General features: G+C 40.4%; 1 protein-coding gene across 2 annotated transcripts in view; it reads left to right on the top strand.

Moving 5' to 3' along the window:
• nhsl1b (NHS-like 1b) overlaps nt 1-23,983 on the top strand; it is a 57,105-nt gene that overhangs the window by 1,341 nt on the left and 31,781 nt on the right. The window contains exon 1 of one of the 2 annotated variants that reach the window (XM_089022051.1): nt 22,112-22,912. The exons of the other annotated variant lie outside the window; for it this stretch is intronic. Within the exon in view, the coding sequence (XP_088878177.1) occupies nt 22,675-22,912 (238 nt within the window). The 5' untranslated portion in view covers nt 22,112-22,674. Of the gene's footprint in view, nt 1-22,111; nt 22,913-23,983 lie in introns of those variants that run through there. 2 annotated transcript variants of the gene reach the window in all.

Here is a 23,983-nt window from a genome sequence, read left to right as displayed (position 1 = left end):
TGTTTTGAAAGTCATATTTTAACATTCTCACCAGGAGCTGTCATATAAAACAAGTCAACTTTTCTTTTAAAGCCCCGCAATAAGTGCGATGCAAACTAAGTACATGAATAAAAACCAAAAAAAAGGAGGACAGGAAGCCAAGAGTGCGCCAAAATTCTGAAGGGGGGGGGATCCCAAATTTGACACCCATTTTGGCTGTTGTTGTTTGGCTATCGCTGCCCGCGCCGGTTATATATTAACTCAGACTTTGATTTGTACGACAGAGAATGTCACTCCCCTTCAGAGTCGCTGAAGACGCACCAAAAAAGTCCAGCTAAACTTAACGAAAGTCCGCTAGCTTCACGCTAACACGTCACTCCCAGAAATTAGCATTGATGTTATGTAATGATACACAATTTGAACACACGTGGCAGCATAGAAATGCTGTACCTTGCCCAATAATCCTCACTCGTGAGAACACAATACAATACAATACAATACAATACCTATAGATTTATATACCGCTTTAACAACAGCTGAAGCTGTCACAAAGCGCTTAGCATGGACAGCTATCATATCCAGGACATAAGACAGTCACAAAGATAGTAGAAAGAGAGGTAAAAATTGGTGCTGTCCAAGTATATTGTGCATGCGCGAAAAATCCGCGCGCTCCAAAAACTTGACTCTAGACAATTTTACATTGTTTTTCCAAATTCCGCATCTTTTGGCCAGTTTTGAATTCAGGCGACGAAACCGAACTCTCCGACACTGTGGAGTTTTTTTCAAAATGTATTTCTTTATCTATCTATCTATCTATCTATCTATCTATCTATCTATCTATCTATCTATCTATCTATCTATCTATCTATCTATCTATCTATCTATCTATCTATCTATCTATCTATCTATCTATCTATCTATCTATCTATCTATCTATCTATCTATCTATCTATCTATCTAATTCATGACATTGAGTGTTTTAGTTTTTTTTACAGAAGAAAGTAAAATCACAAGCTAGTGCTTTTTTTCACTTCACTTTGCAATGTCAAAATGATCAAATTATTTGAACAGGAAAACGGAACTTCCTCTCCCTTCTCTTGAGTGGATTGATAGTCATGTCACGATTGGATGCGGTGCTTTGGAATTGCGGGTCAGACGGGGGAAACACCTGACGCTCCGAAGTCAAAAGTTCAAACCGGGTCATTTATCTTGCTTGAGTTTCCCCCTGCGGACTCCACACGGGTCACCTGTTCTCTAGTTGGCGGCTCAGACATCGTCACACACACACACACACGCTGACACATTGTCAGCGTGCAAACAAAAACAAGAACAGTCCGTCGGTGCATCCATGGTAACGTCATCCACGGAAGTAGTTTGCGCTGGCAAGCTGTAGATCAAGTTCATAGTAGTGTAACAGGACAAGCACACTTAATGAGCATACGCAATCAACCTCACCTTAGTTCAGACAGCAGAACTGAAATCTTAACAGTTGTTGGTAAATGATCATTGTTTATTTGAAAACGTATCAGAATTTAAAGAACAATAAACAAACAACTGTGAATGGGCAAGTGTCCAAGAAACTGAAAAAAAAGGCATTTTATTTTTACAAGGCACATTTCGAAAAGGCTGTCAAGTCATCAACATTGAGGCCGTAAACACGACACTTCCTGTCGACGCTTTTATGTGAAGCCTATTGTCACCACTTGTTGTGTGAGGCTAACTTTACGATCCTACAGAGACTTTCCCTGCGTCATTGTTTGTACTTTTGGTATCAAAATATCCCAACATGGTTTCAAAAGTACTCCAGTCAGTGGTGTATAATGTCAAAAAGTGCTATGAGTACAATTAGACAGATGATAATCAAAATAAAATATGCAAATAGGCTGGAATATTAACCCGAATCATGTACTTATAGCACAGGTGTCAAAGTCAAGGCCCGCCACATCATTATTTTCGGCCCGCGAAAGCAAATCAAACTTGTGGCGCTAGACAGTGGTCACAATGAGACAAAAAACAAAAATGTGTTTCCATAATCCACATCCGATTGAGATTAACACATTTTGTGACAAAAATAAACAGCCCTTATAAATAAATACATGGGATTTTATAGGGGATCATATTGAAATTTCTTAATCTTACTGATATCCAGATCTGAGCAGACATCTTTAATGTGGCATCCAAGTCGCATACACATTTGATGGTATCATAATTTGTGATTTGCTAGATTCGTTTTTTAGGTATAATATAATCCACAGGTGTCAAAGTCAAGGCCCGCGGGCCAAATCCGGCCCGCGGGCCAAATCCGGCCCGCCATATAATTTTTTTCGGCCCGCGAAAGCAAATCAAACTTGTGGCGCTAGACAGTGGTCACAATGAGACAAAAAAACAAAAATGTGTTTCCATAATCCACATTCGATTGAGATAAACACATTTTGTGACAAAAATAAACAGCCCTTATAAATAAATAAATGGGATTTTATAGGGGATCATATTGAAATTTCTTAATCTTACTGATATCCAGATCTGAGCAGACATCTTTAATGTGGCATCCAAGTCGCATACACATTTGATGGTATCATAATTTGTGATTTGCTAGATTCGTTTTTCAGGTATAATATAATCCACAGGTGTCAAAGTCAAGGCCCGCGGGCCAAATCCGGCCCGCCACATCATTATTTTCGGCCCGCGAAAGCAAATCAAACTTGTTAAATTCCATGATGATTGCTAAAATCTGAGCCAAAATTTCATATTTTTGGATGCCAACCACAATAAAAATCATTATTCTTGACTTCAGATTTGAAAACGAGTTATTCATTAATTAGCTGTGTGCCCTATATGTAATATTTGAAGGGATTTAAACATTCTAATGGCTTCCCCAAATTCATAACGGCCCTCGAGAGGAAATCATAACTACAATGTGGCCCGCGGCAAAAAATGACTTTGACACCCCTGACTTATAGGAACCTAGCCTCCTGAGAAATTGCCAGAATGTCCAAATTTACCAATCCAGATCCTTGATTTGACACCGAATTTCATTACTAGCGTGTCTGCAAGCAGCTCATGCAAGATTAATTACGGTTAACCGACGAGTGCCGCCTGTCATTTGTTACTCACGTTTAATAGGGCGGTGTTCTATTTTTTTTTTTGCACGGAAAGTAGGTTGCAGATGTAGTCAAGGTTAATTGGCAGCTCGGAGCAGACAATGCAGAATTGGATTTTTTCTGGTTGACTTTGGTCTCCTGAGCAGAGCTGCGGAATTGAAAAAAAAAAAAAAGGCATACAAAACTGAAAAAGTTTGTGTAAAACGATGGCAAATGGCTTCTGTTGTGGTCATTTTGTGGTGTATGATATTGAAGAGGCCTTTCGTCGCCCGGTCACCCTTCAGCTATTTATAGACGTCTTCTGTTAGAAACCTACTGTCATGTGTCGTGTCTTTTGCACCTGCTTATCTGTCCGCGACCATTTCTCGCTCAAGCGGGCTCCGCGCTTCATCTTTGTTTTTGTTGTGGTTGTCAACAAAACTTTGCTGTTTATGTTTAAAGGCTTAATACATTGTTTGACTATACAACACTCTTCTGTTTTATAACTCCTTGAAATTTCCCATTCAGTCTTAACCACTTAAATAAGTGACAATTCACACGCGATAATCGCATGCGTAGCTCGGCATTCCCCCCCCCCCCCTCGCCTCTTTATTCCCATGTCCTTGAGTTCCCTGACCTCAAGCTATTTCCCACGTGGTTCATTCCATGAAAAAGAGTCTTCCATGTCTTCTGGACGAGGGCGACCTTGTCCCACAAAGAACAACTGTCTGGACAAGTGATGAAAAATGGCAGGGGTTAAGGGGTGTCGTTTTAAGAAAAGAGGAGGAACTAGAGGGAGGAATCCTGCCGTTGAGCACTAGTAGAGTTTTGTGTGTGCTTGAACTTGTAACTACGCAAACTCTAAATGCTTCTCAAAAATAAAGAAAATAAATGTGGCGTAAAATAACGAACTTTTGACTCCATCCATACATAACAAAGCACAGTGGCTCTAACAAGCGTAGCGTTTAGTGCTAAAGTGGCTAGCACTCCCAACGTTAGCTGGGACCTAGTTTGGGCTAATGAGCCATATACATGATCTTATCTTTGCTAATTGTCGATCACAAACAAAGCCGCTGTTACGTCTGTGTAAGTTCTCAGTCGTACAGGAGTGGTCCATCGATGAGAAGGTTTCTTCAGCCGTCATCTGTACTTCTTTGACGGTGTCGGACGTTTCGCTTCTCATCCAAGAGGTTTCGTCAGCGAACTAAACAAATTCTCAAAAAAAAAAAGACTATCGACATCGCAGGGATAATACTAGTGGGCCGCAATCTGCAGTACATATACCTAAAAGCTAGCAACCACTCATTTGACGACAATGAGGTTAAAATCTTAGCGAAAGAAAATAGATGGTTTGAAAGGGGAGTAAAAGAAGCTATTTTCATAAAACAGCAAAACCCTTCACTAAATCGCGACAGTGCCGGTGAGGTTTAATTTGGATCGTTTGTACAATAGTATTCTTAGGCAACATAGGCTTAGTTATGTTGATGAAGTGATACCAGAGCAAATGGGGCAATCAGGCCAGTCGTAGACCCCATAATCAGGCAGGACAATAGAAGTAGTCCTCTGCTCCCCCCCAACCTGAGAGCAGGGACCTATCATAGCAGAGTCTGGCACCGCCACGTCTGGACAGTAGGGATACAGGCCCAAAACTACCAGCAAATTTTAGTTCGCTGACGAAGCCTCTTGGATAAGAAGCGAAACGTCCGACACCTTCAAAGAAGTACAGATGACGGCTGAAGAAACCTTCTCTTCCAAAGCCGCTGTTAGTTTTGTCGTTAAATGTTGTACGAGATTGTTATTGTCATCCTCCGTATGCATACATTTGACTGTCTACCACGTGCGTGCGTAGCCCGTGACAGCTTGCGGAAAAATAAACAGCGGCGTCTTTCTCGTCACATCTGTCAGATGTGCCGTATGAATACGGATACACAAGCTGCCGCCGTCTTATGAGATTTTGTTGACATGGGTTTCGCCCAAGTGGACAGATGCGAGTGAAAAATCGTCATTAAGTTTTTGGTTTTACGGATAATCCCGATTTTAAATTGCTCGTACTATTCTGGAATGTATTTTGTCTTTTTAGCGCTGGATATTATATTTTAATATTGTCCGTCATTCCTCTTTTACTACACTGGGGTAAGCGGTATTGAAAAATGGATCGCTGCATAGTATTCATTCTAATTTTAAAACATACTTTTTTTTTTTATAATAATTGCACCATGATTTTCAACAATCAACAATTTTCAAAATATGACCTTTATTTTAAGATGGTGACATTGAAAGCAACCAAACTAATGTCTCATGAATGTCTTGCTCGCTTAACGCTACTGTGCGAAGACATCCTGGATGGACAGTAGCACACCCGCTATACTCATGAGGATTAAGCAGTCCGAAAGATAAATGAATGAAAATGTAATGTAATTTTTGTCGTTTTGTTGGAAAAAAAAAAAACTGTTAGCATGTGAAGTGGATTTTCCATTATGCTAGCATAATGATCCAGATTGAAAATTGCTCATACTCCATTATACATGCTCAGTTTTTTAATCTTCAAAGAAAAGCTACAAAAATTACATTACATCATTCATCTTCTTGACCATTTAACCCTCAAGAGCAGGAGTGTCAAAGTCATTCTTTTGCCGCGGGCCACATTGTAGTTATGGTTTCCTCTCGAGGGCCGTTATGAATTTGGGGAAGCCATTAGAATGTTTAAATCCCTTCAAATATTACATATAGAGCACACAGCAAATTAATGAATAACTCGTTTTCAAATCTGAAGTCAAGAATAATGACTTTTATTGTGGTTGACATCCAAAAATATGAAATTTTGGCTCAGATTTTAGCAATCATCATGGAATTTAACAAGTTTGATTTGCTTTCGCGGGCCGAAAAAAATGATGTGGTGGGCCGGATTTGGCCCGCGGGCCTTGACTTTGACACCTGTTCTCAAGAGGGTCGCAGGTATGCTGGAGTCTAGGATGTCTTCGGACAGTATTCGGGGTACACCCTGAACCGGTTCCCAGCAAATCGCAGGGCACACGTTCGACCAACAACCATCCGTGCTTACAATCCACGCCTAGTGACAATTTCGAGTGTTAAATGTGCCTACCACGCATGTTTTTGGAATGCGGGAGGAAACCGGAGTAACCGGAGGAAACCCACGCAGGCCGAGGGACAACATGCAAACTCTCACAGGAAGGCCAGAGCAGGAATTGAAGCCGATACCTCTGCACTGTGATGCAGAAGTGATAACCACTTGCCTACCGTACACCACGATTTTAGTATCTAGCAATTAATAACGTACTTTTTCTTTTTTGAGAAATTTCTTGCTTCCAATCGCCCAATTTCTACGTTTAGGTGCTTATTAATTACCGGAAATTCCCCTGATGCACCTTTGGTCATCCATCTCACTTAGCAGTACAGTAAAGTCTCGTTATATCGATATTCAAGGGAGTCCGAAAAAATATCGATATAACCGGGACTATCGATATATCCAACCCAGTTTGCATGTAATTTTCTCAGTGCGTGCATAGAAATAGTATCGATATAACCGGGACTATCGATATATCCGATATCGATATAACGAGACTTTACTGTATATTATAATTTGAATTCTATCGCTAAGAGTCATAATGTAATGGTTTGTGTGCGTTTATGTCTGCGGGGTTTGTTGATGTGCAAAACATCTAGTCTGTGTTTTCTATTGACAGTTTGTCATCATTCTTTTTTAAGGGCTTGCCGGTGCGCAAAGGTGCGGCCTTGTTTGGTAAAGTGCACTCCAGGTGGAAAACATTGCCTCGTACGTGTTTGTGGTCAGGACAGAACAGGCTGTGTGTCGCTTCATATGAGACAAAATGGAGTATGTGTGTGTGTATGGGGGGGTGAGGGGGTTGTCCAACACAATTTTTATCACACCGCAGGCCACAGGTTACGCAAAAAAAATGTGTACCGGCAGCGCTTTTGGATATTGAAGAGATGACCCATTAGACTTGAACACAAAAGAGGCAAAAATGACACACCCTGATGTTTGCACTCATCTATGATTTGTTCCGACATGTCAGCAGTACGCTGTTACCGACGAAATGGAGTCCAACTTTAGATCCTCTTTACTTTATCTGACAAGCCCGTGCGTCGAAACCCGCCAAAATCCCCAAAGGGCATCTCCTAAATCACAATTGTTGAGAAAACAAGTTGCTTGAGTTACCAAATGTCACATTGCGTTCTGCTCTACTATGATTGTCAATCCCCAGTTCACACCGACAACACGCAACCCAATCCCAAAAATCATGTTGAATCGTAAATGAACGAATGAATAGAACATTTAAATATTTATTACGCCACAAAAAACGAAAGTTGGCTAGCTATTAGCTGGCTAGCTGTTGGCTATCTGGCTATCTATTCGCTATTTATTAGCTATCCATTAGCTATCCATTAACTAGCTGACTAGCTATTAGCTGTCTAGCTGACTGGCTGTTAGCTGCCTAGCTGTGGGCTATTTGGCTATGTATTAGCTATTTATGAGCTATCCATTAGCTCGCTGGTTAGCTATTAGCTGTCTAGCTGGGTGGCTGTAAGGTGTCTAGCTGACGAGCTGTTGGCTATCTGGCTTATCTATTTATTTGCTATCCATTCGCTAGCTAGCTAGCTTTCTATCAATTTGAGTTACTTCGGGGTTGGGTGAACGCTGGCGCATGTCGCTGCCGCTGCTCACCCACAGAAAAACTTTATCATGTGACTGTAAAGTGACCTTGAGAGTTTTGAAAGGCGCTTAGAAATGAAATGTATTATTATCTATCTATCTAGCTAGCCAGCTAGCTAGCTAGTTCTAATTAGTTATGTATGTATGTATGCATTTATTTATTTATTTATTTATTTATTTATTTATTTATTTATTTATTTATTTATCGATTTATTTATTTATTTATTTATTTCTTCATTTTTTAATTTAAAAAATATTATTATCAAACAAGAAGCTATATGAACTCGAAAGTGATTTGAGCTGCAACGCGCTCTCATGATCTGCAGGATTTGCTGCTGCATGTCGCATTTGCGCGTATCCCCCCCCACTAATCCAAAGTATTGTTTTCATTGTTCAGATGTTTTGTGACATTAATGTCCACGCGGGCCTGTGCGGGTGGTCCTCCTGTGAGTACACGGCGAGAGCGATGGATTTTTTTTTCTCGAGTCACAGATGAGGATTATGTGAGAATATCATTTCATACATCTAGGGCATGCTTAATCTCCTTGAGATTTCTTTGGAAGCCGCACGCCTTAATTTTCACCCCCCCCCCCACCCTGTACTGTGCATACAGTGTGTTTGTAAAAACAGGTCGGGCGACAATTTCTGTGTGATTTGTATGAAGTTTACTTAACCAAGGGTGGGAAAATAGCTGTGACAGAGGCGTTCTAAATAACCTTAAAGGACAACCGACGTCACTTTTTTGTTTTTTAACTGACACCAGAAAGACGTTTTATAGCATCTAAAATACCCAAAACACGCAGTATGATATTTTTAGTCAAATGCAAAACACCAATAAAAATGACTTAAAGTGTCCAAAATCTGCAAACAATTGAGCTGCAAATTGGGCATTTTCAGAAAGTCCCGCCCCCAGTTCGTGACGTCACGCCAAGACGTCTTGCATTGCTTGTGAATCAAAACAATGGCTTCAGATTCGGAGAATATGCTTTCTTGTTACACATCCAGTGATGAATATGATTGAAATAGTTCTGAAGAGGAAAGCATACATGTTTGCAATCGATTAAATAAGTTATTTCCTGTCATTTTGAGGTATCTGAGGGGGGAAATGTAGCACCGAAAAGAGGCAGAAAATGGCGACCTCTTGTAGACATGTATTGCGTTTCCACAGGCTGATAAATTCCTTATATGGAGCTTGGACGCCCTCTTCTGGCGCAACACGAGGTTTTCAAACCAAACAAGCATTGACGTGATGGAAGGACCGCTACAATGTGTCCTTTTTTTCTGTCAGGGGTGTTTCCTTCAGTGACGTCACGTACGGACTCGTCACCAACTCAAAAACAAGACTTCCGGAATATTCAGCACGAGTCTTAAAACGTAAAATATAGCTATATGCGGTGGAATCTTTGTAAAATACGCTCAGTAGAAGTCATTTGAAGCCATTTTACAAATTATGGACACAATTTGTCCGGAGACGTCGGTTGTCTTTTAAGGATATTAGCGCACACTTTTTAAAGTTTTACTTCATGCTAATTTTCACTCTCTTGCATCAATTTTTCTTTGTGTGTCTACTGCAAAAATCAGACTAGCAAAGTCAAGATAGGATGAAATATTGTATTAAAACAAAATAATAATAATAATATTCAATGTAACAAAATACATTTCCGCCTACATATATAATGTGAATCACCGGCAAGTGTAAAATAATGCGCTTAAAAATGCTCCACTGGAGCTCAGAGCTGTCCTTCCTGTTGCGGCATAACATGCTATCTCAACAAAGGCCCCGTTTCCTTGCCTCAAGCAATATTCTATACGCGTGTTATTCGAGTCGCCGCTCTTTGAATGCCTCCAGTTTCGTCTTGTGTCAAAGTATCCCGGCACTGCGATGGACGCCGCTTGTAAAGCATCCGAATTCTTCCCCCAGAGCGATAAAAAATTTCCCAGAGGTTTTTTTTCTACTCTTCCCACAGTATTTGCGTGTGCTCAGACATTTAGCACACATGTGGTAAAGAACATACCTCCTGTTTGCAAACGAAAAAGATATCTAAGAAAAACAGTCATTAATGGTACTTTCTCTGCATTTTTATGCAGTTTGTAAATATTCTATGAAATAGAATGAAACAGTGTGTGTGCATGAGAGAACTAGAACTGCTTCATGTCACAAAGAGGGTACAGAAAGTGCTAAAGAATGACTCTGTGTCTTTGTGTTGTCATATTATTTGTTACTTAGTTTTTTTTTTTAGTTTATGTTACTTCCGGGTTGAGTGAACGCTGGCGCGTGTGGCTGCCGCTGCTCACCCGCAGAAAAAAAAATCCTGTGTCTGTAAAGAGTCCTTGACAGTTTTGAAAGGCTCTTATAAATGAAATGTATTATTATTATTATTATTATTATTATTATACATTCTCTGCAACATCTTCTGGTGGGCTACCAGGGAGGGTGTAACGTGGTCATAAAAATACAAACAAAGACTGTCAGAATCACTCTTTAAGTGACTCTGTAAACTGCAGCCGTGTGAGGATAAAGAATATATGCCAGTGAGTATCGTTACATTCTCTGCATCCGTTTGTTTTTTTCTAGTGCCTTTTTAACTAACTAACAAGGTGATACAATTACCCTTCAACCCCTACCCAGAGCCCCCTCAAGCCCAACAAATTCAACCTGGTGTTTTGATAGAATCATCCAATCAGCTCTCTTCCCCTCCAGCCTCTGGAGACCACCACCATTGAGCCCAAAGCGTCCTGAACGAAGACGCTGCAAAACATATCAATAATATGACCCCGGCGGGGGCTCTCGGTTCTTGGGGGAGTCGAGCTGCCCGTGGTTCGCAGCCACTTTGCAAGTCTGGAAATGAGACTGAGGGTCTTTGTTGTGCTCTTGACTGGAGCAAGCCGTACACAGTCTGGATGGAAATGTCACATCCCCAGAGGGCTGTGGGCAAACGGGATCCATCAATCTTTCTTTTTTTAATCAATCTTTCATGTTGGATGGGCGAGGTGGCCTTTGTGCTTTGTCCTTTTCTTTCTCTTTCGTCTTCCAAACTTAGCTTCACTTAGCTTGAGTGTACCGGTGGTTGTTGTTATTTTTAAAGAGCCACTTTCCACATGTGTTTTTGTTTTGATGACATCATTCGCTACTTCGCTACCACCTATGATAGATGGCACTTTCTCGCAGTTTTTCTCCATATGACGTCTGTATAAAAGCCATAGAAACACACATATATTTTTAAAAAGGCCAGACATTTTTGGGTGTAATTTGAGACCCTTATGCCAACAGATTTGTCACTGTTGGATCTTAGTCCCCAATTTTTACAATGCTAATAAATGATGGCTTAGTTCCACCATTTTAATTTCTGTGTTGCTATTCCGAATGAATTGTGTTGACACAGATGATTGAGCAATATCGTAATTAAGTGTGTGTTAAGACAGTGTGTTCAAAAACAGGATGGAAACTGTGTCTAAAGGTTCGGCGACAATAAGCAGACGTTAAATCCAGACAGTATGCAAAAGAATTGGGATTTTGCAGTATCATGTTCATGGGACAAACAAGTATGGGTTTCTTCAATTGAACATGTTCCGTCGCTTAGATAGTAAACTTAATATAAAATCTAAACTTTATAAAACAGTAGTTGTGCTTATACAGTAAAGTCTCGTTATATCGATATTCTCGGGAGTCGGAAAAAATATCGTTATAACCAGACTATCGATATATCCGATCCTGTGGCATGTAAATTTTCTCCTTGCGTTCATAGAAATAGTATCGTAATAAGCAGTACTATCGATATAACAAGACTTTACTGTATTGTTTTAAAAAACATCTCTGTTTTATGAATTAGCGTCAAAGCGCAACTGATGCTACCCTCATTAGCTAGCTTGTTAGCTAGTTGTCTACCTCAGTTGCTAGTACTGTTTTTATACCAAGTGTGTGGGTGGTGGTGGTGGGGGGAGTAAAAGAAAGAAAAACAAACATTTCTGCTTGCTACGTATTAAAACCTCCCGGGTCAGTCACATCACTGAGAGGGCTAACTGAGGCTAATTCCCTTTGGCGGGATAGGGCATTTACACACTTAGAATCTCATGTATACACAAAGTCACGCCCAAGAGTACACTCCCAAGTCGAGTTTTCCCAGCAAGATGATCATTACGCAACCGTCATGTCTCAGCAACTCCTCAGAATGATGGCCCGCTGACAAAGAGGAGGATCAAGTCGGAATGAAAAGAAGGCTTCCGTCCCTTTTTTAATCAGCCAGGTGACTCATGATGTGTCTGGTTTTGAGCAGAATATTTTACTGTCAACCACAAACAAGTCACACTTTGTACACTCCCAAAAAATAAATATCCAGAAAAGGTTTTACTTACAATTTGACAAATTCTGTCCCTAGAAAGTCAGCAAGTCGCCTTATTGCTTCCTCAGCCGGGCAGTATGAAAGCCCGTAACCCCCCCCCCCCCTCTTTGGGGCTCCTCACCATATGGGAACCCAACCCAGTGGACCTTTGAAGTGGTTATGGGTGGGGAGGCCAGTTCCAGGAGCCATCAAGTGACACAAGAAGACTTTTCCAACGCATATCTTGGAGATGTGGAGAATTAGCTCGCACCGCCTTATAAGGAGGACCTTCAATGAATTACATATTTTAAAACGTTTTCCATGCATCCGGCGCACCGGATTATGAGGCGCATTGGTCAATTTCTCCAAAAATGTTTTTTAGGTGCGCCTTATAGTGCAGAAAATATGATACTCAGAAAGTGAAAATAAATACCTGTACAGTGATACCTTGGCTTACAAACTTAATTGGTTCCCAGAAAGCTTATGGAAGGTGAAAAGTGTGTATTCCAAACACTAATTTCCCATAAGAAACCATTAAAATGAGAATAAACCGTTCCCAGGTAGGTCCCCATAAAACATAAATTTCAACTAAATAATGCTTAAAACTACACACAATATACCTTACTTTATGTACAATAAATGTGTAAGGCGAAAAGTTCATTAGCTAAAACGTTCGTATCACAGACCGCAGTGATATTCATCCGCACATAGTTCACACACAGGCAAATCAAAGGTTTTTTTTTTAAATCCACCGAGTCGTTTTCAGTCTTGGTCCATATTCAGAATCAGAATCAGAATCAGAATCATCTTTATTGCCAAGTATGTAGAACACACAAGGAATTTGTTTCCGGTAGAACACGCTGCACTAGTATCGTTGTCAAAAAAACTGCTAAGTGGCACTATACAGTTCCATTTTGGCTACTGTTGAAAGAGTTCAAAGAGGCTTCCCACAAATTCGTCTTAAAAAATATGAATTAGATTAACTCATTTGCTGCAATTTATTCGGGAATTGAATTGTGGCCTATTACGTTGTTGAATCACGCCTGCCCAGGAATGTGTGGCTGCGTGTCCATTGTTTACACGGAGCACTCTGAACACCGCCTCGGGGGGTTGGGGGGTTGGGGGGTTGGGGTCACGTGACTCCAACTTGAACAAACAAACGTGCACTTGGTGTCGGTTCAAAGTCAGTGATAGGAAACTTTTTGTTCAACACCCATCGGTTATTTTGCATACGTAACAAGTTAATGTAAATTCACCAACTCGGAAGGAAATTCCGGGAAGATGATGGATTGCATCACAGTGCCACCGTCACTGCTCGGCCGACTTTCTGAAAGAAGAATCGTGTTTCTCGTAGACCGTGTCGCTTCCTTTCGGGATGGTGATTAGTCCCTCATGGATTTGTTTTCCTTTGTATATAAACATTGGAAAGAAATTCCACGTTTGCTAATGAACTTCCATTCATTTTTCTTCCGCGGCATTGTGACCTGATTCCAATTAAGAGGAATTATATCGTATAACTGCTACATGGAAACATGCCCTGATTCTAACCAAAGTAGTCACAGAGTATATTGGGGGTATGGGGGGGGGCTATTTCAAGGGCCTGGTGGACACACTCGCACAATGGGCTTCTTGTGTGCGAAGCGCGATTTGGGGAGAAGAAATAAATGAGATGAGAAGGAGGAGAGGAACGGGAGGAACAAGAAGTAAAGCATATGAGGGCTATACAGTACACAAATGACTGAAAAGGTAACGCTAAGTTCAATCATCCAACATCCATCAAATATGAGTGAAACACTTTCATATACTTATAAAGTACATTTCGTTCTTAACTCCTTCACTGCCAGACAATGTGCATCAATGTGTCCACTCCAGTGCTGCCAGGGTTTTTGTCATTTTCACTGAAATTCCAGGACCCGCAGAATATTGGATATTAGGACTACATCAGCATTCAATTCAATGTAAGAAACCATAGACTCTCTTATTTCATCAGAAGAAAATACAGTAAAGTCTCGTTATATCGATATTCAAGGGAGTCCGAAAAAATATCGATATAACCGGGACTATCGATATATCCGACCCTGTTTGCATGTAATTTTCTCCGTGCGTGCATAGATATAGTATCGATATAACCGGGACTATCGATATATCCAATATCGATATAACGAGACTTTACTGTAGTTATTTCATAAGTTATATATGTGTCTGGAGTTATATGAGCTTGAAATGGGGGCGGATGTACAAAAGGCAATAAAATACATATTGCTTTATATAGCGCTTTAACAATAGCTGATGCTAGAACAAAGCGCTAACATGGAAAAACGGGAAATGCTGCCCCCTTGTGGAATGAAAAAAAAAAAACATTGCTCGAGGCCATGGCCTGTGCTTTATCGGCACCCAAGCAAGAAAGAACAAAATCTGAAAAAAATTGGGATTATTATTATTATTATTATTATTATTATTATTATTATTATTATGTTTTACCTCTACTTACGAATATTTCTACATACAAAATATAAAATTTTTCAAGCTATGAAACTCCTCAACTGGAAAATGTTACCTCTTGTGACAAAACAAATCCCAAGATACGAAAAGTAAAAAAAAAAAAAAAATGGTGTCGTACTCACAGTTCCGATTTTCCTAAAACCAACCTACTCATAGCTGCTTTGCCATTGGCTATTACCTAACATCTTCCTGGCATCCCATTGGCTAAAAAAAAAACCTATATTGTATGTGTATATAAATTGAAATGTGTATTGTTGCGTGTTGGCGTAAGCATTTCCAATGGCGAAGGCATTCCGAGATATCGGAACTTTTTCCCCTTCCATGCTTCACGTTAGCCCTCTTCGCCCCCGTGCTTTTGTCCGAGGTGTCTGTCCCGGGCTTCCTGTGGTTGATGGCGCTCTCGCTTACATCCTTGATCCATTTCCCGTGCCTGTCATCGCTCTGCGCTCGCCCCCTCACGCATTGTGCCCATCCTGTCACCTCCAGCTAAACATTCCCTCGGGTCCGTTGCCTTTTTTCCAGTCGCGTCATTGTTGCTTCCTGCTGAATCCGCAAAACGGAACGGTGGATGATGAATCGGTCTGGGAGAACTGGAATACACAAAAAAAAAAACAATAAATAAATACTTTAAGGAAAGTGAATGGAAATGTACACTGTCTCTAAATGATGTATGGCTCATTTCAGAATTATCACCCATTAAAAAAAAATCATAATACCAGGCCTCCAACTGTCAATTCAGGGAGGAGAAATAGTTGATACGTAGCAGGTAAAACAGGCCAAAATTTGGACATCAGCCATACGTCACTTTGCAAGTTCACCTTTGACCCACAATTCAAAGCCAACCCTGGTTGCACAGTGGCTTCAAAGGACCCCACACTTCATATGTGTACCATCAACCCCTCCCCCCCTCCCCGTGACTAGATTTGTTGAAAAGGGGGCTCGAGGACCTGTGCGCTCCACGCCCCGTCGCCTGGGCGACAGTAGCCACCGACGGTGACGCTTGCATCTCCGTGACAACCTCCGAGTCAAACACACACGCACACACATTTCTGTTTTTAGTGATGTCCGGGTACTTCCATATAAGGAGTGACGACCACCCTTTCTGATAAGTTTAGAAAAGAACTAGTGTTACATTTGAACACTAGATGTCCCACTTCAACTTCTTTAAAAAAAACAAAGCAATAAAAAGTGAACTTGAAACTGAAATCATAGTAGAAGTGAGGTCTCTGAATGGGTACATTCAGAGACCTCATTCATTTAGTGAAATGTGGTTAAAATATCATTTTACTTTTTTTTTTTTTGTTTGGTTGATTCGGTGGAGTTTTCAACCCAGTTTTAGTATTTTCCTCTCATTAACACTTATAATTACACAGCAGACATTTGTATTTTAATTGTAAATATAATAATACAGTAAAGTCTCGTTATATCGATATCGGATATATCGATAGTCCCGGTTATATCGATACTATTTCTATGCACGCACGGAGAAAATTACATGCAAACAGGGTCGGATATATCGATAGTCCCGGTTATATCGATATTTTTTCGGACTCCCTTGAATATCGATATAACGAGACTTTACTGTATATACATATATAATAATACATTTCATTTATAAGCGCCTTTCAAAACTCTCAAGATCACTTTATAGTCACAGGATAAAGTTTTTCTGTGGGTGAACATCCCCCTTGACGCTTGACTTTTCGTCAAGGCCCTGGAAAAGGTACATCGAGCCACATTGGAGTCGACTAATTGGGCCTTCAAGGGTTTGATTTTTAAAATGTCTTATGAGTCATACAAAACATTCCCTTCCCAACCACTGCGGAAACTTAAGTCCCATTGTAAGAGTTGAATACGTATAAGGCACAGGTGTCAAAGTCAAGGCCCGCGGGCCAAATCCGGCCCGCCACATCATTTTTTTTCGGCCCGCGAAAGCAAATCAAACTTGTTAAATTCCATGATGATTGCTAAAATCTGAGCCAAAATTTCATATTTTTGGATGTCAACCACAATAAAAGTCATTATTCTTGACTTCAGATTTGAAAACGAGTTATTCATTAATTTGCTGTGTGCTCTATATGAAATATTTGAAGGGATTTAAACATTCTAATGGCTTCCCCAAATTCATAACGGCCCTCGAGAGGAAACCATAACTACAATGTGGCCCGCGGCAAAAAAATGACTTTGACACCCCTGATATAAGGTTTTCTTAAGTTGAGCTCTCACTGTAGTTTAATGCTAGCGTCATAATAGAAAATCCACTTGACACGCTAACAGTTTTTTTTTTTAAATCCTCAAAGAAAAATGACTAAAATGACAATACATCATAGAATTCAAATTTTGCTCCACAATAATAATAATAATAATAATAATAATAATAATAATACATGTAATTTCTTCGCACCTTTCAAAACTCTCAATTTGACATTTCGTCCATTTAGTTGGGCTATGTGAGGACTAAAACGACCATTGGCGTAAGCCAAAAGAATAACAAACCACCTCACCTACAAATGTGTGTGTGTGTGTGTGTGTGTGTGTGTGTGTGTGTGTGTGTGTGTGTGTGTGTGTGTGTGTGTGTGTGTGTGTGTGTCAGACAGTAAGCGGCTGTCGAAAGTCAGTCCCTATTGTCACGCTAACGGTCGAGCGGCCGTCTGCCTCATCAGCATAAATCTCGCTTTCCATTTTTCTCGTTGGGCCTCACACACTTTCTCTGATAGTGCAAGAGAACATCAAGCCTCCTCCCTCTAACGTTAACATGCACACCTACCTACCTTGCCGCGACCATTCTTTCATTCATTCCAGCTTTTTTGTTGTTGTTGTTGTTGTTACTTTTTCTCGCAAGCTTGTGAAGTGGTTTTTAAATGCGTCAACAGTATATGTGGCGCTCGCACCTCTCTCAGGGTTGTAAACGTGATTCGTGGAGTCTGGCTATGTGTCAGACGCGGACGGTGCCACCTGTGGCGAGTAGCAAGGTCTGCCCAGTCGGGCTCCGAATCGGGCGCCGGCTCGTCTTTTAGTAAAAGCTCAACTTGTCCTTTGCCGTTCCTATTCTGTTGGCCCTCGATTAACTCTCCAAAGAAAAAGAAATCACACGAATGTTTTATTTATTTCGTCTTAATAATAATAATAATAATAATCCATTTCATTTATAAGCGCCTTTCAAAACTCAAGGTCACTTTACAGTCACAAGATTTTCAAGTTTTTCTGTGAGTGAGCAGTGGCAGCCACACGTGCCAGCGTTCACTCAACCCGTAAGTAACGCAAATGGATAGAAAGATAGTTAGCTAGCTAATAGATAGCTAATAGATGGTTAAGATTATTGACATTGATACTAATGTTGTAGATGGAGGTGCTTGCTACCTGATGCCCACAGATAGAAAGCTAGCTAGCTAGCTATTGGATTGCAAATCAATCGCTAACAGATTGCCAACAGTCGGTATTTATTTATTTATGTATTTATTTTTAGTGTATGGATGGATGGATGGATGGATATGCCTTTATTAGTCTCACAGTGGAGAAATTTCCATTTCACAGCAGCAAAGTGATGTATGTATGTATGTATGTATTTATTTGTAACCTGTTTATTTATTTTTGGTATTTAAAAATATTGGCCTATTTATTTATGACCTAATTATTTGTGTTTATTTATTTTTGGTATTTAAATGCATTTATTGAACTGTTTATTTATTTATTTTTTTATTTTTTTATTTATTACCTAATTAGTTGTTTATTTATTTTTGGTCTTCAAATGTATTTATTTATTTATTTATTCTTATTTATTAATGTAATTATTTTTTTGAGGTGTTTAAATGTATTCATTGAGCTATTTATTATTTATTTGTTTAGTTACTTTTTCTTTAAATATTTTTATTAATTTATTCATTCATTAGTTTATTAAGTCGTTTATTTATTTATTGATCAATTTATTTTATTTGTAAAACATGATTTTTTTTTTTCACATCTGGGTGCAGTGACGTTTTGGTATCTCTTTTTTAGGGCCTTGCCCTTCACTTCACTGGTAAAATACATTATTTTTTTTTTTTGTGTTGCACCTTCCACAAAGATTGAGTTGCACAAAACACATCTGGCCTTGGGATTGCCGGACCAGCGTCTCTGCTGAGGCAAGACCCATCAGGAATGTGCAGCCGACCGCACCCATGCTCCCTTTTTCAACCGCTGGACGCACGGCACGTGAGTGCATGTGTGTGAATTTCCCAATCAGATTACTGCGTTTGTCTATCGCGCCACTTTTGTCATTTTTTCCAAAAGTTGCTGCTGTTTTTTGTTTTTTGCTCAGCTTCCCCCTCACACTAGTTCACAGTTGTGGAAAAGTACGCACATGCCTCCCACATGTGTCCCCTTTGTCTCATTTGGGAAGTGGCCGGAATGCCACTCGACACCCTTTTTTGTCCTAGCGGCTCATGTTGAGAAAACAAAAAAAACATCCTGACCTGAAGTCACACTGAAAGCTTTGCAGTCAGCTGCTGCTTGAGGTCAAGGGTCAATTCCTGTGTCAATTCCGTCAATGCCCGGACAAACAGACTAACATGTGAGTAAATGCATATTTGTGTTGGCACAGCAGGTTTATCTCCGCGCGCATTAACACAATCATCATCATCTTGTCAGCACAAATAGTCTTAAAAGTGGACAATCAGGATTTTCTGGCCCATTAGCTTCCAGCAGAAGTTTTTTTTTTTGGGGCTCTCCTTTCCTCATTGGCAATCTAGTTAAATGGCGCCCCCTTGTGGCGCTAGACAGTGGTCACAATGAGACAAAAAACATCCGATTGAGATTAACACATTTTGTGACAAAAATAAACAGACCTTATAAATAAATAAATGGGATTTTATAGGGGATCATATTGAAATTTCTTAATCTTACTGATATCCAGATCTGAGCAGACATCTTTAATGTGGCATCCAAGTCGCATACATATTTGATGGTAATAATAATAATTTGTGATTTGCTAGATTCGTTTTTCAGGTATAATATAATCCACAGGTGTCAAAGTCAAGGCCCGCGGGCCAAATCCGGCCCGCCACACCATTTTTTTTGGCCCGCGAAAGCAAATCAAACTTGTTAAATTCAATGATGATTGCTAAAATCTGAGCCAAAATTTCATATTTTTGGATGTCAACTACAATAAAAGTCATTATTCTTGACTTCAGATTTGAAAATGAGTTATTCATTAATTTGCTGTATGCTCTATATGTAATATTTGAAGGGATTTAAACATTCTAATGGGTTCCCCAAATTCATAACGGCGCTCGAGAGGAAACCATAACTACAATGTGGCCCGCAGCAAAAAATGACTTTGACACCCCTGATATAATCTATATAATTACCAGTCTATATTTAGTCCACTAAGTGAAAATGAAACTATTTATGAGAGGTAGGAAAAAAAAAAAAGAAAAAGCGATCATAACAACAGTCTGGTGGTGTTTTTCTTGTTGTTTTTCCTAATCCTGGATGTCATCGGCACTCACGTAATTGATGGAAAGCACTTATTGATCAGCTCATTTCCGTCCAGTTTAAGTGCCACCAAATGTACTGATCTTATTTATTGATGTGGTATTTATTTGGGGCTCAGATGGCCGAGCCAAACCCAGTTTGCGGAATAATTACACCGGTCAACATGTTGTGACTGATTTTTTTTTTGTAATCAGTAATGGAACTTGTCAAGATTTTTGTTTATTTCCTTTTCCAAACACACCGGGTTGATTCTTGACATTGAAAGAGTCTTTCATGTCTTTTGTGGTTAGCAACCTTTGCGCAAAAACGCACACAAACTGTCATTGGTCGCCTCCTGCCGAGCCTTTTTGGACTAACCTCAATGTATTATCAAACTAACCGAAAGCTAAGCTAAAAGCAAAACTGATGGCAGTCAAACAGTGTAAATTTTAACGTTTTTTTTTGCAATTTGTCTATTTAGAAAATGAGAACACGGGGCGTTGTGATGAGAGCAACATTCTCAACAGTTTGCATGCCGACCTTTGACTTTTTAATCCCCTGTTGGGGTTAAACGTCTTCTCTTACTGAAATGAAAAAAAAAAATCAATGGAGGAAAGCAGGTTTCATTTTCCTTCCTTGTTGTCGTTCCTGTTCTCGTATCTGCGATAAGTTGATCACTGTCCCCAATCGAGTCTCTCAACAATTAGACAATTTCGCCTGCAGTCGCTCCTCTTTTGTTAAGAAGACAATATTGAGGACCGAAACGAGCGTCACGCCTGAAGAAGCTAAAGTCTCCTTTTACAATATAACCTCGACAACAAGCCTCATATCGACTTTCAACACCGTAAAGGAGATCAGTCGGATCCTGTTACTGACCAATCAGGATAGTGTTTCATCGTGCTTCATTTTCGCATCAACGCAAACGCACCCATTGGGACTAGTTTATTGTCACAGACCTTACAGGTGTAATCGCAGAACGTAGACTTGGTTGGGGAGAACGTCTCTCTCTCTAACAGAGATATTTATGATGGTTTGACTATGGTTTGCCGTGTCTGTGTTCCAACAATGTCTAGGGTTCTTTTTTGTCACCTCGGGCGGAATTTAAGCAACATCCCATGAGTACAGCTGCAAGGGAGGTCTGAAAAAGCCAGCGATGGGAGTGGTTGTACTTAGCAGTGCAAGGATCCTAGAAAACAGCTTAAAGGACAACCGACGCCTCCGGACAAGTTGTGTCCATAATTTGTAAAATGGCTTCAAATGACTTCTACTGAGCGTATTTTACAAAGATTCCACGGCATATAGCTATATTTTACGTTTTAAGACTCGCACTGAATATTCAGGAAGTCTTGTTTTTGAGTTGATGATGATGCCTGACGTGACATCACGTTTGGAACATCCCTGACCGAGAAAGCGACACACAATGGATTTTGGGTACTCTGTTTGGTCAGAAAACTTAGTATTGATGGCGAAATTAGAGGGAAAACACATAAATAACACGATGGTGAATCGTTGTGTGTTGCACCAAGACTACTATTTAATACTAGTTGACACAAATTCCCAGCAGACAAATCAGCCCATTTTCAACGGAGCTTGGGCACCATCTTGTGCATTTTCTGGGACGTTGCATTGGAGTCCAGATGCCTCAAAATTATACGGAAGGACTTCTTTAATCAATGGCAAACATTTATGCTTTCCTCTTCAGAACTATTTGAATCATGTTTATAACTGGATGAGTAACAAGAAAGCATCTTCTCCGAATCTGAAGGCATTGTTTTGATTCTCGATCAAGGCAAGACGTTTCGGCGTGACGCCACGCACAAGGGGGCGGATCCTTCTGAAACTTGAACTTTTTTTTGAAGTAGTTTTGGGAACCTTTAAGTCATTTTTATTGGTGTTTTGCATTTGACTAAAAATATCAACCTGTGTGTTTTGGGTACTTTAGATGCTATAAAACGTTTTTCTGATGTCAGTTAGGAAACAAAAAAAAATGTGTCAGATGTCCTTTAAGGGAGTGGACAAAAGGGGCGGACTGACTCAAGTTTCAGCACTGTTGAGTTGGAATTCTAACCCTAACCTCACAACCCGCAATCCCTTCGTGACACTCAACCAACCTTTGGATTCAGGAAAAACTTCTTGTCCTGTCTAGTCGCATGGATTCTGCGTCTGGTTTTTCTTTTAGTTTTTCAAAAATATACTTTTTCAAGCGACCCATCATCATCTTAACTACATCTTCATTGTCCACCCTTGACAGCTGATCTTTATCTCTACAAAGTTGACGTTCACGTGGCGGGAGTGTCGCTTCTGTCAGAGCTTCAGGCTTAGAATAGACCCTGGATGCGGCAACATCTTCGCCTCCCGGTGTGTCGCCGTGACTCTACGTGTCAGCTGGTTCCACCATCACACTTAAGGGCACACATGGTGCCCAAGAACAACAGGCTGCTTGTTTTGATTCTTAATCATCAAGGAACAACATTGCCTCTGCTTCTGGAAATATGCAAATTTGTCTATCTGTGAATCCCATCCCGATTCTTGAAGCAAAGAAGAAAAACAGCTGGAGGATTTAGTCTCTCGTGATGTGGAACCCCGGATGAAAGTTAGTTTCGGATAAAACTATTTCAATCCTCGCCATGGAATCCAAAAGCGAGTGAGCATGAGAGGGGATCGCCGACCACGCGAGAAACCAGCTAAGCTGTCGCGTGCTCTCAGCTGGTTCAGCCTCGCCACCCTCTCGCGCCAAAACCGACACATCTTCTACAGTCAGACCGAGTTACACGTGGTCCGCGACGAACGCTCGTCACCGGAGCAACAATCGCACCACGAGCGCCATGTAGCTAGCTTGGACAACAGCGATACCGACGACTGGGTGTACCAGCCTCAACACAAGATAGGTTGTTGTTTAATTGCCTTCTAAAAATAACGACGAATCAGTGCTCGCGAAGTAGACACTACACCTTTATGACAGTTTGTTGTTCTCCACTTTTTAGTTTCCGTGGAGGACATGTGGGATGTGTTAGCGGGTTTTGCAGTTTAGGGGGTCACAGGCGATTGGTAAACAATGATTAGGTGATGGTCTACCAGGCTCTGTAGGGTGTTTAGTTCTTTCCAGATGTTAAAGTACAAGTCCTATCGCTGTCAGGAGGAGTCTTCTGATTTAAATTGGGATGTTATTGATGAATTTCTGCATATCAGAATCAGAATCATCTTTATTGGCTAAGTATGTTGAACCCACAAGGAATTTGTCTCCGATAGAAGGCACTGCACTAGTATCATCATAAAAAAGACATGACAAATAAGTATGGAGGACAGTAATACAGGCTAATCTAATCAAATAGAATTCCTTCATGTAAGGGGTATCTGGTAGCTGGAAAAGGTGGTGGGCAAGGTGCGAAGGGTCCAGTAGAATTTTCCGCGCTCTTGTGTTGATTCTTGCAGTGTGCAAGGATGAAGTGAATTGAAATGCATTCAAATTCTCTTGACAACAACGAGGAGGTTTCACACCTAGTCGGGGGAATCGTGAGACATTTTGCGGAGGTCTGCCAGTTGACAAAAGTGTTTATGAAAGTTGCACTGGGGGTATGAGTGGAGTGGAATGGAGTCAAGTCGCATTCTCCGGTTTATTGTCGTCAGTGGATACAGGGCGCCAGACTAAAATGTATTCATCAGAGAAAACACCTGCGGCGATAACAAGTGGTACATCTCCAACATCTGTTGAAATGTTGATAAAAATCAAGTTGGACTGAAGCGATGATGGACGTAGATCGCTCTTGTTGGTCTTTACAGACGTTAAGGGGATTGTCACAGATTGCAGTCTCTTCCGTGTTTGCTGAGGTCTTGAATGAGGCTTGGTGTAATCATCGATTTGATTGGATTGGATTTGCCTTTATTAGTCTCGCAGTGGAAAAATTGATGGCTAATTGATAAAGAATTCAGGTTATTTTACAGGATGTCGATTAATCGCA

The sequence above is a fragment of the Hippocampus bargibanti genome, linkage group LG19 (genome assembly GCF_051943395.1).
Source record: "Hippocampus bargibanti isolate YZ-2025 linkage group LG19, ASM5194339v1, whole genome shotgun sequence".
In the NCBI taxonomy this organism is placed as follows: Eukaryota; Metazoa; Chordata; class Actinopteri; order Syngnathiformes; family Syngnathidae; genus Hippocampus; species Hippocampus bargibanti.
The sequence above is the reverse complement of the archived record's forward strand: the minus strand, read 5'-3'. Positions and strand labels throughout refer to the sequence as shown.